The 17,024-nt window shown below is 52.4% G+C and overlaps 2 protein-coding genes across 2 annotated transcripts; one reads left to right on the top strand and one right to left on the bottom strand.

The window, feature by feature from the left end:
• Positions 1-259: 259 nt before the first annotated feature.
• On the bottom strand, positions 260-6,625 carry FPRO_02949 (putative fatty-acyl-CoA synthase, beta subunit; the record flags this gene model as incomplete). The annotated part of the gene is made up of 2 exons (XM_031226893.1): positions 260-1,377; positions 1,429-6,625. 2 exons carry the CDS (start codon positions 6,623-6,625, stop codon positions 260-262), a joined length of 6,315 nt encoding a protein of 2,104 aa, XP_031077384.1.
• A 4,302-nt stretch (positions 6,626-10,927) lies between these two features.
• FPRO_02950 (putative fatty acid synthase, alpha subunit) lies at positions 10,928-16,601 on the top strand (the record flags this gene model as incomplete). The annotated part of the gene is made up of 3 exons (XM_031226892.1): positions 10,928-11,447; positions 11,505-16,441; positions 16,491-16,601. 3 exons carry the CDS (start codon positions 10,928-10,930, stop codon positions 16,599-16,601), a joined length of 5,568 nt encoding a protein of 1,855 aa, XP_031077383.1.
• Positions 16,602-17,024: the final 423 nt, after the last annotated feature.

Genomic DNA, 17,024 nt, shown 5'->3' with positions numbered 1-17,024 from the left:
AATCGATTTATGAACCAAATGTCATCATCAAACATTCAAAATTCTCTAAACTTGTAGCAAAAACAAACGCCCCTCTAGCTAAAGATAACAAGATACATCGTAATATACTCATGCCAGGATAACAATCCGGCCGGGAATCTGTAAACTCTCTTCGTGATCATCCATCCATCTCTAATCTTCCGTTACATCATGTCTCTGCATGGTCCCTTTTCCTCTTTTTTTTATTATATTCCCCTTTCTCTTTTGTTTTCTAACTCGCTCAAGCAGCACGGCCAGAGCCTTCATACTCGCCACTGGAGCTGTCGCTACCCTCAACACCGTTGGTAGCGGTCTCATCCTGGTTATACTTGTCCCAGTTGGCCAACACTGCACCAATCTTGGGCGAGTTGGTCAGCTTGTACACATCCTCGAAGTACTCCTTGGTCAGCGCGAACGGCTTGGCCGTCACGTTGGGAATATACTTTCCAACCAACTTGGAGGGGTCGATGGATGTCTTGTTGATCTTCTTGAGCAAGAAAGATCGGAAAGGCTTGACACCAGATCGAAGGAAGGTCGAGTGGAAGGGCACATCAATACCACGTAGAGGAATGGTAGCGAAGCCACGCTCCAGCTCAAGAGGTGTGGGCTTGGCAAGAGTCTTCTCGGCACAGCCGCGGATGATCTCGCGGAGGTGTCCCTTGACCTCCTCGATGTTGTCCTTGACCTCTTCAATATCAATCTTCTGGATCTTGATAAAGTTGGTCACACCAGCAAGAGTGTCGAGCGCACGGAGATCACCAGCGCAAACATACTGCATATTGGCAATGTTGTAGTTGACAATCTCAAGGAGCCAGCCAGTCTCCTCAGCAATGTTGTCAACGACGAACTGGAGGGCGGCTTCGTTGAAGGTCTTGCTGATGCGGCTGGGGTTAACAGCGCACATGGAGTAGTTAGATCGGCCAGCAGCATCACGCTCGACGGCAACCTGCATGGTGAGACCACGGTAGAACACAACGGACACCAAACTCTCAATCGGCATGACCTCGGCAAGGGCAGCAAGGGCCGAGTATTCACCGAGAGAGTGACCAGCGAAGGTGCTGTTGTTAGGCACAAGTCCCTTGGCTTTCATGTCTTCAAAGCTAGCCTTCTCCATCAAGGTAAGGGCAGGCTGAGTGAACTGGGTGGCCGAGAGAAGACCAGTAGGGGAGCGGTAGGTGTATGAGGTAGTAGTCTCATCAATCTCCTTGAAAATCTTCTCGGATTTGATGCTACCATCCGCAGCCACGGTCTCGAATGTCATCGCAATGTAGTTCTGGCGGATAGCCTTACCCCGGGGACCACCGAAGTGAATGGTGAGCTCCTTAGGGTTGTTCTTGACAATGTTGGTGATGGAGAAACCTGGGAAATATTAGCAGATGCAAACTGATAGTACCGATTCATGTAACTTACCATAGGCGTCGAGGAGGTACTTGTCGGCGCGATCCCAGACCTCCTTGGCAACGGGACTGCTAGCGTACAACTCCATACCCATACCCTGTTCCTGAGAACCCTGTCCAGTGAAGACATAGGCAGTCACAGGCTGTTCAACCTCGGCCTCACCCTCAAGAACCTTGTCCTCGGTCTCCTTGTTGCGGACCTCAACCTTGATGATCTTGCGACCAGAGACCATGCCAGTGTGTTGAAGCTTAACCTCAAGCTCATCGTTGGGTAGAACCATGCCAACAAGCGAGGCATGGAAGCTTCGGACACGGCCAATGTTGTTCTCGGCGGCCCAGGTCTCGATCAGGCTTCGCACGGATGCACTAGAGTACATGCCATGGGTGATGGTGCCAGGGAGGTTGGCATAGCTGGAGAAGACACGAGAGACGTGAATGGGGTTGTAGTCACCGGACACACGAGCGTAATTCTCGTTGGATGCAGGGGCTCGGAGGGCGAGAGGAGACTTGCCGCTGAGAGGGATGGAGTTCTCGAAGTTGATGGGCTGGTCGATAGGCTGGCCGTTGCGCTCAAGATAATCAACAACGGGGTTACCATGAGACTCCCCTGTCTCATAGTCGACGCTGCCGACCTGGATAATCTCCTTGGTGGGGAGCTCAAGCAGAACCTGGCCGCGGGTCTCGATGCTGCTGAAGATAGCCTTGTTCTTGTAGCGAACCAAGCTTTGGAGACGGAAAGTCAGTGTCTGGCCAAGCAAGTCGATGTTCTGAGGAAGCTCGTCGACGGAGAACCACTGCTTGGATCGAAGGATAGCAACATCCTGGGTAGTGGCCAGGTGAAGCTGGATAGGAGTCTCAACCTTTCGTTGGAAGGTGTTCTCGTAGTCGGTGTAAGTACCACGGTACAAGAACTGGGAGGTGACCTCCATGACAGGCTTTCCATCACGGACGAGAGTACCACAGACCTCAACCATCTTGCCAGCCTCCTGGTTGATGACAGCGTTGATCTGGGCAGTGGTGGAGACCTCATCTCCCTTCTTGAGAGGCTCGGCGCCAGGAATCATGCGGAACTGGTTGGAGAGATGGACAAGCTTCAGGAGGTCACCATCAATGGTGCGAGGGAAGATAGGCTTGGTAATGGCCTTCCAGCCGATAACAATGGCAAAGTCCATGGGAGCATAGACAGTCTTACCAGGTCGGTCAACAAAAGCCTCTCCGTGGTTGCCAACAGCGTGCACGAAATCGTTGATAGCCTCGCCAGTGATGGTAGTCTTGCCGCCATCGAACTTAGCAGTAACATCAGCGTCGAGGTCGAGAGGCTCCTCTCCGAACCACGCCTTCCAGTAAAACTCCTTGATGCGGTCGTTGCGGCCCTCCATGACCTCACGGATAGGAGAGTATCCAGCCTCGGGGTGGTAGGTGAACTCCAGAGGCAGAGCAGCGGGCTTACCGAGAGCAGTGGTCTCCTTGATCATGTTGACCTGGATCTTGTTCTCACCGACGAGCTTAACCTCGATGACATCGATGTACTGGTTGTGACGGGGCTGCTCACGAACAACAATGGTAGTCTTGGAAGGATCATTGGGATAAGAGATCTCAACAAACAGACCACGAGAAGGAGCAAAGATGCGTCGGATAGGGTTGGTCTGGAACTTCTGGCCTTGAGCAACAACATCGGCCATGAGCAGAGCATGGCGCCAGTTGCGGTTGGGTCCAGCAAGCAAAGATAGCCATGAGTCGAGCTCAGGGAGGGTGGCAGCGGCAGACGATGACAAGCGATAGGTGTTCTTGTAGGTATCGTAGCTGACAGTCAAGCCCTCGACATCAAGGGGCATCTCGGGGTCAACGAGCTTACCACCAAAGTACTCGATGTAAGGGATGGTAGCCTTGTTGTTGCTGTAAAGATCCCGGGTAAGGTACTCAACATGAGACTCGTGGATGCCATCGAGGATAGACTTGATGGGTTGATCAATCTCAGTGGAGAACTTGGCAGCGGCAGGTCCCTGAAGGATGCAGGTTCGGCCAACATCTTGGCCAACGACGGCATCGAGATCCTCAGATTGCCACAGGGAGTCCTTCTTGAAGTAGAACTCGAAGTTGTCGTCAAAGACAGGGATGAAAGTGACAGGCTTCTGAGTGGGGCGCATGCACATGATAAGGAAGTGCTGAACATCCTGGGCGTTGATGATCTGGGTCTCGGCATCAGGGTAGGCGGCGAGGATACGGTCAATCACCTCGAAAGGCTCGTTAAGCTCCGAGTAGCTCTGGAGAAGAGAGGCTTTGCCAGGGGTGGTGGTCAAACGCTCCTCAAGACGGTGAATATAGTCACCGACGAGAACAGTGTAGGAGCGGTCAATCCAGCGAGACTGGTGCTTGACGTAGAGGAGCTCGACAAGACGACGGAGAACATCAGCATAGGTCATGTCGTCAAGGTCACAGGCCTTGCCCTCCTTGTTGCGGCCAAACCAAACCTTCTGGCAGTCGTCGTTCAGCTTCTTGATGATGTAGTCCTTGTTCTTATTGAGCTCAGCAACTCGCTTCTCCTTGGGGAGACTGAAGATCTTCTGGTCCATCTCGGCCCAGAAGCGAACTCCACGAGTGGCAAGCTTGTGGATAGGCTCACCCATCTCAGATCGAACGGTGAGAACACCACCAGCTGGTCCCTTGTAGGTCTGCTCCCACTCGCTGTCCTCAAGACCAGGTGCGGCGACAATAGCCTCCTTGGCCGCCTTGCTGGTGTGAGCCTCCTTGGCAACCATCATGCGGCTACCGAACAAGCAACCATCGAAGGGCATGGGAGGATAACCGTATTTCTTGGCCCAGTCACCAGTAATGTAGGGGTAGGTGTCATCCGCACCACCGAAACCACTACCAGCAACAAGGATAATGTTCTCCTGTCGTCGGATACGGCCGTACATCTGGAGGATAGGCTGGTGGAAATCCTCGAAAGAGTGATGACCACCACCACGGCCACCAGTCCACTGAAGCATGACAGGGAAATGGGGGTTGGCCTTGGCGATATTGATAACAGCCTGGATGGCATCGACGGAACCGGGCTTGAAGCTGATGTGCTTGAGGCCAAGGGTCTCGATGTACTCCTGGGCGACCTCGATAGAGGGAACACCAGCACCAATAGTAAGGCCCTCAATAGGGACACCCTCAGATCGAAGCTTGCCGATCAAGGGAATCTGCCAGGCCATAGCACGGGGATTGACATAGATCAGGTTGACGGAAATACCGCGACCAGCGGGGATGGCCTTCTCGATCTTGGTGATAGCATCGGTCATCATGGGGCCAATGAAGTAACCACCGCCAGCAAGTTCGATGTGGTATCCAGCATTCATGGTAGCGGCAACGAAATCCCAGGGGACGGTAGCGGGAGTCATGCCGGCAACAACGATGGGAGGGAGACCAAGGAGACGACTCATCTTGGTATCAAGGTAAGTTCGGCCACTCTTATTGGTGACAAGCTTGGGACCGAACTCCTTAACCCAGTCAATGGCATATTTGACGGCGTTCTCCTCATCTCTATCGAAGAGCTCAGCCTTGTAGCCGAGGTCGTTCATGCCACCATCGACAGTACCAGCCAAGATGACACGAACGCCAGTTCCCTCCTTGTTTCGGCTTGTCAGAACACCGAGGCCGGAAACACCACCAGGGCCAAAATCAAGAATGTGGGTGGCATCAGGGAAGACAGTAGCCTTCTCCCAGTTCACAGGATCACGAGTGATCAAACGGACAAGAGCGGGAACAATGTTGCCCTTGACCTCTTCTCGGAGATCTTTGCCAGTGTTGGTATCAAACACGGCAATTCCGAGATCACTGGAGTCAATTGAGATATCCTTGAGATCCTCATCAATCATGGCGGTAGCCTCGGCGAGGTACTTGCTGTGAAAAGGTGCGGTGATAGGCAGGAATCGGTTGGCGAAGCGAACCTTTCGCTCTGTGTAGGGAATGCGGTTCTGATCTAGGCCAACAGGGGCCTTGACCTTGCGCAGCTGAGCGTTAAGACCGTAGAGGGAGGTTGGGGGTCCTGTCACGACCAGGTTCCGTGGGCTGTTAATGAGAGAGATGCTGATGTGACGGTCCTCGGGGAGGTAGTGGTTAGTAGCATCGATATGCTTCTGAACCTCAGCCTGAGGAAGATCTCGAATGCTGAGCATAGGAGTGGGTGCACCCTCGCCGTGCTCTTGTGACTCGCGAAGCATGGTAGGGGTCATGGAGGTGATGGGGAATGCCTGCTGGCTTCGTGTTCCGATCCAGAAAAGCATGGTAAGAACAGAGCTGGTAATGTCTCTCCACGAGTCCCAAGAGTCGGCAGCAGCAGTTGCAGCGGCCATGACAATACCTTGGGAGTGGCCAGTGGAACCAGTGATTCTCTCGCGCAGCATACCAGGATGCACACCAAGAACCTTACATGTCACCTCATAATGGGCAAGCTGGACAAGGCCAATAAGAGGGAAGCTGACGGGTGCCGAAATGAGATAATCGACATCGGGAGTAGAGTCCTGGTGATGAAGCCAGTTCATGATATCAAGACCCTTGGGGAACATCTTCTCGGCCTTGGGGTTCTTGGAGAGAGTCTGGAGCAGCTCAGCTGAGCGGGTGATAAGATCACCGACAAAGCTTGAGTACGTCTTGAAGATCTCTCGCAGTTCCTCGAAATACTCTTCAATGTTACCCTGACCGCCGAAAATTGTGTAGATTTCGGCGTCACCATCCTCAGCTGCTCGGAAAAGGGCTGAAGCGTGGGGCTTGATCGGTCGGTTGCACACAGCACGAGCGGTGTAGTAGCTGCGGATGAAGTCGAGCTTCTTAGACTCGATGCCAGGCAAACTGGCAGCAATGGCGTGAGCTTCATTGCCACGGAGGAAATGGCGCTCGAACTCGTTGAGAACGAGCTTCAGGACCTCCTCGTAGGAGCCTTGCTCATCATCTTCACCCTCATCAACCTCGTGAGCAATGAGGCCAAGGTATCTGGCGACCAGGTCGGGAACGGATGATGGCTCGTCATCCTGGGCAAGCTCGTCGGTGGCTTCGGGAAGAGTAGCGACAAACTTGTCTTTCAACTGGGAGGCGTGGAAATGGAGGTTGGTGGGAATGAGAAAAGAGGTCTCGAGAGAGCCGTGGGAGAGAGTCAATGGCCGAAGAGAAGCGCTAGATCTGGGGGTGGAAATGCCCGTTTGAGGGCCTTGACCGGCGCCGTACATGATGAGTGAAGGGTATCGAAGAAATCTGCAGTGGCGAGCAAAAGCGAACGGTTAGTTTGCAGTTGGCGGTTGAGACACTTCTTGGGGGGGTTCAATGGTCACAAACCTATCAATTCAAGTCGTAACACACCAGAATAAGATCTGATGCTTTCCCCAAGGACGCTGGTGAGAAGAAACCGGCGGTCCTGATTTGCGTGAAGGCTGGCTGGTCCCCTGAAAGGTGGGAGGGGTTAGAAATTAGTAGAGAATAGTTTTAGAGTCGGTGGAGCGCAGCGCGGCACAAGACAAGACAACACCAGCCAGGCGCAAAGGGGATGTAGGGAGGGAGGAAGAAGGAAATGAGGATGATGATGGAAGAGGAAGATGAAGATGGACAATCTCAAGAAGGAAGAGTCGGAAGAAGAGGTCTAAGAGGGATTCAGAAATGGTCCCGGCCACGGTATAAGTCAAGACGAGAAAAATCGAGCTTGTACCGGTAGCCGACTAGGGATTGGATTGGATTGAGTTGTCGAGGGTGTGGTTGAAGCACCTGGAGTCTTGGAGGGGCCGCCTCAATGAACTGGAGTAACAGGCCAAAATTTCAGTTCTGTTGGGGATATGGAGGGGTACGTATCCTGGCATTGTTTTTTCTACGAGGTGCACTGTAGGGAAGGCAGCTTTTTACTCCCCCTCCACAATCCGGGCTATCTTAGTGAAGAAGCGCATCCACCTCCCGCCGTTGTGAGACCGCGAGAGCCATTGGCATGCACCACATTGGCGGTTCGCTTGATCCGCTGGGACCCCACGACATCAGACACGCCCCTTGCTGCATGACGCTCCTTGCCAAAGAGGGACAAGGGGACCATCATTTGCAGGGTTTGGGTTGGGAAGAAGGTCAACGAAGGTGAAGGGTCCTGGCCAAGGTACCGGTACTTGTATACCGCATTTCCACTGGCAACAACCCATTGCTTCTGCCTCTAGAGAGAGGGCCGGGTGACTTCGGGCAAAATTACTCCCAGCCACTATTCTCCAAGGATTCGATCTGGAGGGCTGGACCAGCATTCTGGAGCCATACTGGAGCATCTGTTTGTTCTTGGTGCGCCTGTGAGGCTGCTGTTGAGTTATGGTTGCAGCAAGCGGGTGGGCGGAAGGCTGATGCTGAATTTTGATGGGAAGTCAATTCGTCCGCTCCGAACAACAGGATCCTCCCTGCAGACCAGTAGTTTGATCCTATTGATCTGGATCTGATCCTTAACTTTGATCGCACTATCATTGCCACGGACGATGTGGCCAAGCTTGTTGGATGGGTTGCACTCAACTTATTAACTCAATTCCTTATACGAGTGAGTTCCTATCTATCTCCGACAACTATATGCAACCGTACCAAGCCATCGAATGATTGAGCTGTCATTATTGTCCCTCAGCAATCTCGAAAGTCGGATTTTCTGCAAATATTTCGTCATACCTCAATCAATTCTCCTCAGCTATTTTCGCTACCAATTATTTCGGCTTTTCGGGTATGCTAAGGACATTCACAGTCGCCGCCTACCCGGGACTATCGTGAACTTGTTTGTCTCAATGTAGCATGAACAGAAAATTCGTCTTCGGGGTGGCCATTGACAATTGATGGATTTCTTTTCAAGTTAACACCTAGTAGTAAAGAGTGGCCAAAGCTGATCTCACACTACTAAAACTAACAATATGCAAATAATCATCTGGCTGTTCAGCTTGGGGAACCATCATGAATCAGTGGTTGTTTTTCACGTCTGTCCATCGCCCAGCCTTTTCCAGCCCAGGTCAAGTGTTGTATCAGTTAGTGGAAAGTACCTAGGTACTGTACATCTAGGTACTCAGCTCGGGAGTTTCGTGGGCCTCCCGTGTGGCTCCACTCCACTTTGAAAGACAAGCATCAACGTCCACTTCCAATCTCAGCAAACAGCTTTCAGATGGGGTTTGATTCAACATGAGCTGTTATAGGCCTCCAGTGACTCTGAACAGACATAGTTTGAATGGCATGGGTAGCAATTCCTGATCCTTGATCCTGAAATGATCCCGAACCTAACAGTGCACACCATCATGAGAACTCATGACTCCATCCTATGTTCGCCGACTCATGAGAGAAAATTTGTGCCTCCCTCCACCGCCTGGTCAACGCCTCACGCACATCCCCAACTTCCCCTACCAACAATGATTCGGCCCCCCACATTCTCCGTCAAAGCATCGACTTCCGGCTCATGGTGGGGTTATGTTATATGTATTGATCACTATCCAAGTCTCTTACGCGTAAAGAGGTATCAAAGGGAGGAAAGAAAACTCAACACCTTGGTCTCTATTTGACCAAAAGACCTACGCAACTTAGCATAAGCTTAGAATAAATTTTGCTGAGTTTATTCTGACACCCTTTATCAAGGTCCGATACTTTCTTACTCCCCAAGGAGTACATACACTACTAGAGTACCTTTTGCGATGTGTGACCTCGAGTCGGCTCGCTTCGGTGAGTTACTGGTGGCTTGTAAATGGAAATGGGACGTGTGCCATTGAGGACCGAAAGGATTGTTATTTGACCTTCCTTGACTGCTTGACCCTTATCCCTGGGCGGCATGGCGTCTGTAGATCTCGTTTCGGTTTCCATGCACCAACGGTTGTGGCTATCCACAGTGGTTTCTGAGAGGTGCAGATAAGAGCCGCAAACATCACAGTGACTTAGGCAACGAACGTTTCAGCAAGTCAACCTAACTCTATTATCCAACGATGGCTTATTAGAGACAGTAAGCATGGAATGGCAGCTCAACGTCTCGACAAATTGTTGCATACAAGAGGAGTTCGGATTTGCGGAAACCGACGGACAAACGAGTAGACTCGACGTTGAAATGTATCGGTACCTAACCGAGTACATTGAGCCGGACACCTAGGATGGCAGTTCAGAAAGACGCGAAATTACATTGACAAATGGAACCACCGAGAGTTATTGCCTGGCATCTTCGAAATTTCAACGAGTTCATCACCACCATCGGAATCAATATTACATCTTCAAGACTTTGAATTATATGGCACTCCATAACTCTAGTGACAGCCCTCCTAAGGTTCATTGGGGACAACCTGACCTAGTACCCTATCCAGCTTCAATGAAATACATCTTACCTGGACCACTCAACCTTCGCTATCCTCGCTTATTCCTACGAGCTCTGACTGGTAGCAGGGACCATCTGTCATAGCCTTAGACCCCTGGGGTTGATATTGATGACCCGTGTGATGTCTGTCGTCACCTTGCCTTTGATATTCCGAGATGGAGCCTATTCTTATCGTTGCTGGGCCCAGAACTTAATTGCCGACCAGTAGATAACAGAATCGAGAATGCAACATAAGCAAGCCGCTCGGCCGAGTTATCAGTGGCTCATGAAGGCAAAGCCATAAAGAAGATAGCCAGCCAAACCAGTTATCTCCATCTCAGTTCATCGATGTTGATGGTGCCCCAAAAGGTCGGTTTCTGGGGAAGATGCTCCCCTGGACGCCCCTGGCTGGTGCACGCCTACGGTGTTCAACCATACTCAGATAGGCATAGCGCTGAAATATGGTTGAGGAGCGGGCTGCACGCCAAGGACCCGCCGCCATGTGTGGCTCGGGGATGTTCCAATGTTCCACTCAAGAGAAAGTACCGGATACTCAACCGTGCTACAGCGGGAGCGAGCGTACAGAGCGCCCTGTAAGGGTCTCGATGTACCGACATCTGCTCTTCCAGCAGGTACTGTACAAGACGCCAATTGCCCGGTGGAGGGGGGGGGGGCCAACTTAGGAGAGAACAGGTCGGGGTGTGGCCTAGAGCTTCCCCCAATTTTTTTTTCACTCGACGACTTTTTGGTGGGCCAGTCGTTCAACAATCGGCTGCTCCCTCGCAAGTCGGTTACAGTCGTGATTACCTATTCGTACGGGCCATCCGCATCCCATTGAATGTTTTCGGCTTGATCCTTCAGCTCTGTCTCTTCTCTAATTCCTCCCATTGCTTCTCGCTGGTTGGCAGAACGGATTTTCACCTTTGGCCTTCATATTCATAGACTCTCCGGCCACTTTCTTCTGCCTCCATCATCCTTCTCATTCTCCTTCCCCTCCTCCTCCCCTTCTTTCCATCTCCCCGCCAGCTGCCTTCAGCTTGGGAGTTCATTACGACGGTTCCATCTTCTCTTTACGTTGGGGTTAAGCGGGCCCCTAGTACATTCACCGTCAATTCGACCATCGTCTTGCACCAATTCTAGGTTGCCATAGCCAGTCCGCGCTTTTCGAGATACCCCTTCTTTCAAATCCTCTCACGACCTAATACCGCCAAAAATGCGTCCCGAAGTTGAGCAAGAGCTTGCTCACACGCTGCTCGTTGAATTGCTCGCATACCAATTTGCTTCTCCTGTTAGATGGATTGAGACTCAAGATGTGTTCCTCGGTGAGAGGACCGCTGAGCGAGTCGTGGAAATTGGTCCTGCCGATACTCTTGGTGTCATGGCTAAGCGAACCTTGAAGTCCAAGTACGAAGCCTACGATGCCGCCAAGTCCGTTCAGCGAAATATCCTCTGCTATAACAAGGATGCTAAGGAGATTTACTATGATGTTGATCCCGTGGAAGAGGAACCTGAGCCTGCGGCTGCTTCCTCTAGTGATGCCCCTGCAGCCCCTGCCGCTGCTGCCGCTGCTCCCGCTGCTGCAGCTGCACCCGCTCCCAGTTCAGGTCCTGTCGCCCAAGTTGCCGATGAGCCTGTACAGGCTGTTGACATTGTTCGCGCCCTCATTGCGCAAAAGCTCAAGAAGCCTCTCCTCGAGGTTCCTCTCAGCAAGGCCATCAAGGACCTTGTCGGTGGTAAGTCAGATTGAGTCCTTAGCAATTGATATATTATTAACGATATTTCCTGCACAGGCAAATCCACCCTTCAGAACGAGATTCTCGGCGATCTTGGAAAGGAATTCGGTTCCACCCCTGAGAAGCCCGAAGACACACCTCTCGATGAGCTTGGTGCATCCATGCAAGCCACTTTTGATGGCAACCTCGGCAAGCAATCGCTGTCCTTGATTGCTCGACTTATCTCATCCAAGATGCCTGGTGGTTTCAATATCACAGCCGCCCGAAAATATCTCGAGAGTCGATGGGGTCTTGGACCTGGCCGACAAGATGGTGCTCTGCTTCTCGCCCTCACAATGGAGCCTCCTGCGCGACTAGGCTCTGAGGGCGATGCCAAGGCCTTCTTTGACAGCGTCGCCAACAAGTATGCCACCAATGCCGGCATCAGTCTGTCTACAGCTACGGCGGCTGGCCCCGCGGGCGGCTCTAGCGGCGGCATGATGATGGATCCTGCTGCCATTGATGCCCTCACCAAGGACCAGCGTGCCCTCTTCAAGCAACAATTAGAGCTTCTCGCTCGATACCTCAAGATCGACCTTCGTGAGGGTGAGAAGGCTCACCTCAACTCCCAGAAATCCGAGAAGGTTTTGCAAGCCCAGCTTGATCTCTGGACTGCTGAGCATGGTGACTTTTATGCCTCTGGTATCGAGCCTGTCTTCACCCCCCTCAAGGCTCGAACCTACGATTCATCATGGAACTGGGCTCGCCAGGACGCTCTCAGCATGTACTTCGACATCATCTTCGGTCGTCTCCAGGCTGTTGATCGTGAGATTGTTAGCCAGTGCATTCGTCTCATGAACCGATCCAACCCCAAGCTCCTCGACTTCATGCAGTATCATATCGACAACTGTCCCACTGAGCGAGGTGAGACTTACAAGCTTGCTCAGGAGCTCGGACAGCAGCTTCTCGAGAACTGCAAGGATGTTCTTGATGTCGCCCCTGTGTACAAGGATGTTTCCCTCCCTACCGGACCCAGGACAACAGTCGACGCCCGGGGCAACCTCAACTACGAGGAAGTCCCGCGTGCCAGCTGTCGCAAGCTCGAGCATTATGTCCAGCAAATGGCCGAGGGAGGCAAGATCTCTGAGTACGGCAACCGCACCAAGGTCCAGAGCGATCTTTCTCGCATCTACAGACTCATCAAGCAGCAGCACAAGCTGTCCAAAACTTCTCAGCTTGAGATCAAGAGCCTTTATGGCGAGGTCCTTCGCTCGCTTGCCATGAACGAGAGCCAGATCCTTCCCAAGGACAACAAGGGCCGAAAGGTTCTGAAGAACAGCCAGAGCAAGGGTAAGGTCGAGACCATACCCTTCCTTCACCTCAAGAAGAAGGGTCTCCATGGCTGGGACTACAGCAAGAAGCTTACCGGCGTGTACCTCAACTGCCTTGAGGATGCTGCCAAGTCTGGTGTCACCTTCCAGGACAAGCACGTTCTCATGACTGGTGCTGGTGCCGGTTCTATCGGCGCCGAGGTCCTTCAGGGTCTCATCAGCGGTGGCGCTAAGGTCATTGTCACCACCAGCCGCTTCTCCCGCGAGGTCACCGAGTATTACCAGGCCATGTACACCCGCTATGGCTCTCGCGGCTCCCAGATTGTCGTTGTTCCCTTCAATCAGGGTAGCAAGCAAGATGTTGAGGCCCTCGTCGAGTACATCTATGATACCAAGGAGGGTCTTGGCTGGGATCTCGACTTCATCGTTCCTTTCGCTGCTATCCCCGAGAATGGTCGCGAGATTGACAGCATTGATTCCAAGTCTGAGCTTGCCCATCGTATCATGCTTACCAACCTTGTTCGTCTCCTCGGATGCGTCAAGGCCCAAAAGACTGAGCGTGGCTTCGAGACCCGACCTGCTCAGGTTGTTCTGCCCCTTTCTCCCAACCACGGCACCTTCGGTAATGACGGTCTTTACTCCGAGTCCAAGCTTGGCCTCGAGACTCTCTTCAACAGATGGCACTCCGAGAGCTGGGCCAACTACCTCACCATTTGCGGTGCGGTCATTGGCTGGACCCGAGGAACTGGTCTCATGTCTGGTAACAACATCGTTGCCGAGGGCGTTGAGGCGTTCGGCGTCCGCACTTTCTCTCAGCAGGAGATGGCTTTCAACCTTCTTGGTCTCATGTCTCCCACTTTGGTTGATCTGTGCCAGAATGAGCCTGTCTTTGCTGACCTAAACGGTGGTCTGCAGTTCATTCCTAACCTGAACGAGACCATGACCAAGCTCCGCAAGGATATCATGGAGACTAGCGAGGTTCGCCGTGCTGTTGCCAAAGAGAGTGCCATTGAGAATACTATTGTCAATGGTGCCGCCTCCGAGGTTCTTTACAAGAAGAAGACAATTGATCCTCGTGCCAACATCAAGCTTGACTTCCCCAACCGACCTGACTGGAAGACCGAGATTGAGCCACTCAACGAGAATCTTAAAGGCATGGTTGACCTGGAGAAGGTCGTTGTGGTCACTGGTTTTGCTGAAGTTGGTCCTTGGGGTAACTCTCGAACTCGATGGGAGATGGAGGCCTATGGCGAATTCTCCTTGGAGGGTTGCGTTGAGATGGCTTGGATCATGGGTCTCATCAAGAACCACAATGGTCTTATCAAGGGTAAGCCTTACTCCGGCTGGGTTGACGCCAAGACTGGTGAGCCCATCGACGACAAGGACGTCAAGCCCAAGTATGAGAAGTACGTTCTTGAGCACTCTGGTATTCGTCTGATCGAGCCTGAGCTGTTCGAGGGCTACGACCCCAACAAGAAGCAGCTGCTTCACGAGGTCGTCATTGAGGAGGATCTTGAGCCCTTCGAGGCCTCTAAAGAGACTGCCGAGGAGTTCAAGCGTGAGCACGGTGACAAGGTTGAGGTCTTCGAGATCCCGGATAGCGGCGAGTACATCATTCGCCTCAGGAAGGGTGCCTCTCTCTGGATCCCCAAGGCACTTCGCTTCGATCGTCTCGTCGCTGGTCAGATCCCCACTGGCTGGGACCCCAAGCGATATGGTGTTCCTGAGGATATCGTCTCCCAAGTTGACCCTGTCACACTGTTCCTTCTTGTGTCTACTGCCGAGGCTCTCCTTTCTTGTGGTATCACCGACCCCTACGAGTTCTACAAGTACGTCCACGTCTCCGAAGTTGGTAACTGTGTTGGTTCCGGTATGGGTGGAGCCGCCGCTCTCCGCGACATGCACCGCACTCGTTTCCTCGACCAGCCAGTGCAGAACGACATTCTCCAAGAGTCTTTCATCAACACCATGGCTGCCTGGGTTAACATGTTGTTAATGTCCTCTTCTGGACCCATCAAGACCCCTGTCGGTGCTTGTGCTACCGCTGTTGAGTCCATTGACACCGGTTATGAGACCATCATGGAGGGTAAGGCTCGCGTCTGCTTTGTCGGTGGCTTCGATGATCTCGGTGAGGAAGGCTCTTATGAATTCGCCAACATGAAGGCCACCAGCAACACTGTTGACGAGTTTGCCCATGGACGTACTCCTAAGGAGATGTCTCGTCCTACCACTACTACCCGAAACGGATTCATGGAGTCTCAGGGTTGCGGTATCCAGGTCATCATGACTGCCAAGCTTGCCCTTGACATGGGTGTCCCCATCCACGGCATCGTTGCCCTGACCACCACTGCTTCTGACAAGATTGGCCGTTCCGTTCCCGCTCCAGGCCAGGGTGTTCTTACCACAGCTCGCGAGAACCCTGGCAAGTTCCCTTCGCCTCTTCTCGACATCAACTACCGACGCCGCCAGATCGAGCGTCGCAAGAAGACTATCAAGCAATGGCAAGAGTCGGAGCTTGAGTATGTTCATGACGAGATTGATGCCATGAAGTCTCAGGGTGCTTCCTTTGACGAGAAGGAGTATGCCGCGGACCGCTTCGCTCACATTGAGAAAGAAGCTGCCCGACAGGAGAAGGAGCTTCTCCGCAGCATGGGCAACAACTTCTGGAAGAGCGATCCTAGCATCGCCCCTCTGCGCGGTGCCCTCGCCACATGGGGTCTCACTGTCGACGATATCGGTGTTGCCTCGTTCCACGGAACCTCTACCAAGGCCAATGATAAGAACGAGTCCAATGTCATCTGCCAGCAGCTTCGCCATCTTGGTCGCAAGAAGGGCAACGCTGTCTTGGGTATCTTCCAGAAGTACCTCACTGGTCACCCCAAGGGTGCTGCTGGCGCTTGGATGATGAACGGTTGTCTCCAGGTCCTCGATACCGGTCTTGTTCCTGGAAACCGCAACGCCGACAACGTTGATCCCGTCATGGAGCAGTACGACCTCATCGTCTACCCCAGCCGCAGCATCCAGACCGATGGTGTCAAGGCCTTCTCCGTTACCTCTTTCGGTTTCGGACAGAAGGGTGCTCAGGCCATTGGTGTCCACCCTAAGTACCTGTTTGCTACTCTTGATGAGAAGACCTACGCCGAATACTGCGCCAAGGTCGATGCTCGCCAGAAGAAGGCCTACCGATACTTCCACGATGGTTTCATCAACAACAAGCTGTTCGTCGCCAAGAACAACTCTCCTTACTCTGACGACCAGCTCAGCAAGGTTCTTCTCAACCCTGATGCTCGTGTCTCTGAGGACAAGAAGTCATCTGAGCTGAAGTATGCACCTGACTTCATGAAGAAGTCAGAGAAGGTTGTTTCATCAGCCAAGGCTAAGGAGACTGAGCAAGTCATGGAAGCTCTGGCCCTCAAGGTCACAAACAAGAACAGCCAGGTTGGCGTTGATGTTGAAGACATTGCCGCTGTCAACATCGACAACGACACTTTCGTCGAGCGTAACTTTACCGCTAACGAGATCTCCTACTGCCGCCAAGCTCCCAGCCCCCAGAGCTCTTTCGCCGGCCGCTGGAGTGCCAAGGAGGCTGTATTCAAGTCTCTTGGCGTCGCCAGTCAAGGCGCTGGTGCCGCTATGAAGGACATTGAGATTGTCAAGGGAGAGAACGGTGCCCCCACTGTTTCTGTAAGTCACCTTTATTCGAGTCAAACACGCAAGATGCTAACATTCATAGCTTCACGGTGAGGCTGCTGCTGCCGCCAAGAAGGCCGGTGTGAAGGATATCACACTGTCCATCTCACACTCTGATAGCCAGGCTATCGCTGTGGCTGTTGCCAACTTTTAAGTGAATATAATGAGAAGGACGGGCTGTACGGGTTTACTTTGGGCTTTGTAATGGGCGTTTGATGAACGATGTTTCGATATAATGCCTGACTCTTTTGATGATATATGTTGCCGGCTACAGTTCATACTGGGCCTATGGTGTTGATAGAACTTGGCGCAGACTGCGCTGGGTAAAACAATTTTACGCATGAAATAGACAATTTTACAATTACCCACAATCCCCTGTTGTGATAGCCATGACCAGTTTTTGTAACCATGAACTGAGGCCATGGACTTGAGTGGTCAGTTGATACTCAATCCATGGAAGTGGACGCGAATTTTTAGGCTTTGAATTTGTGATGGATCATTTGCAATAGTACTTGCTTAGCCAACGTTCTGCACTTAAACGCGCGCGCGCAAATCACTAAAATTAGGAACCTGTCTC

This window comes from Fusarium proliferatum (assembly GCF_900067095.1).
Source record: "Fusarium proliferatum ET1 genome assembly, contig: FPRO_scaffold002, whole genome shotgun sequence".
In the NCBI taxonomy this organism is placed as follows: domain Eukaryota; kingdom Fungi; phylum Ascomycota; class Sordariomycetes; order Hypocreales; family Nectriaceae; genus Fusarium; species Fusarium proliferatum.
The sequence above is the reverse complement of the archived record's forward strand: the minus strand, read 5'-3'. Positions and strand labels throughout refer to the sequence as shown.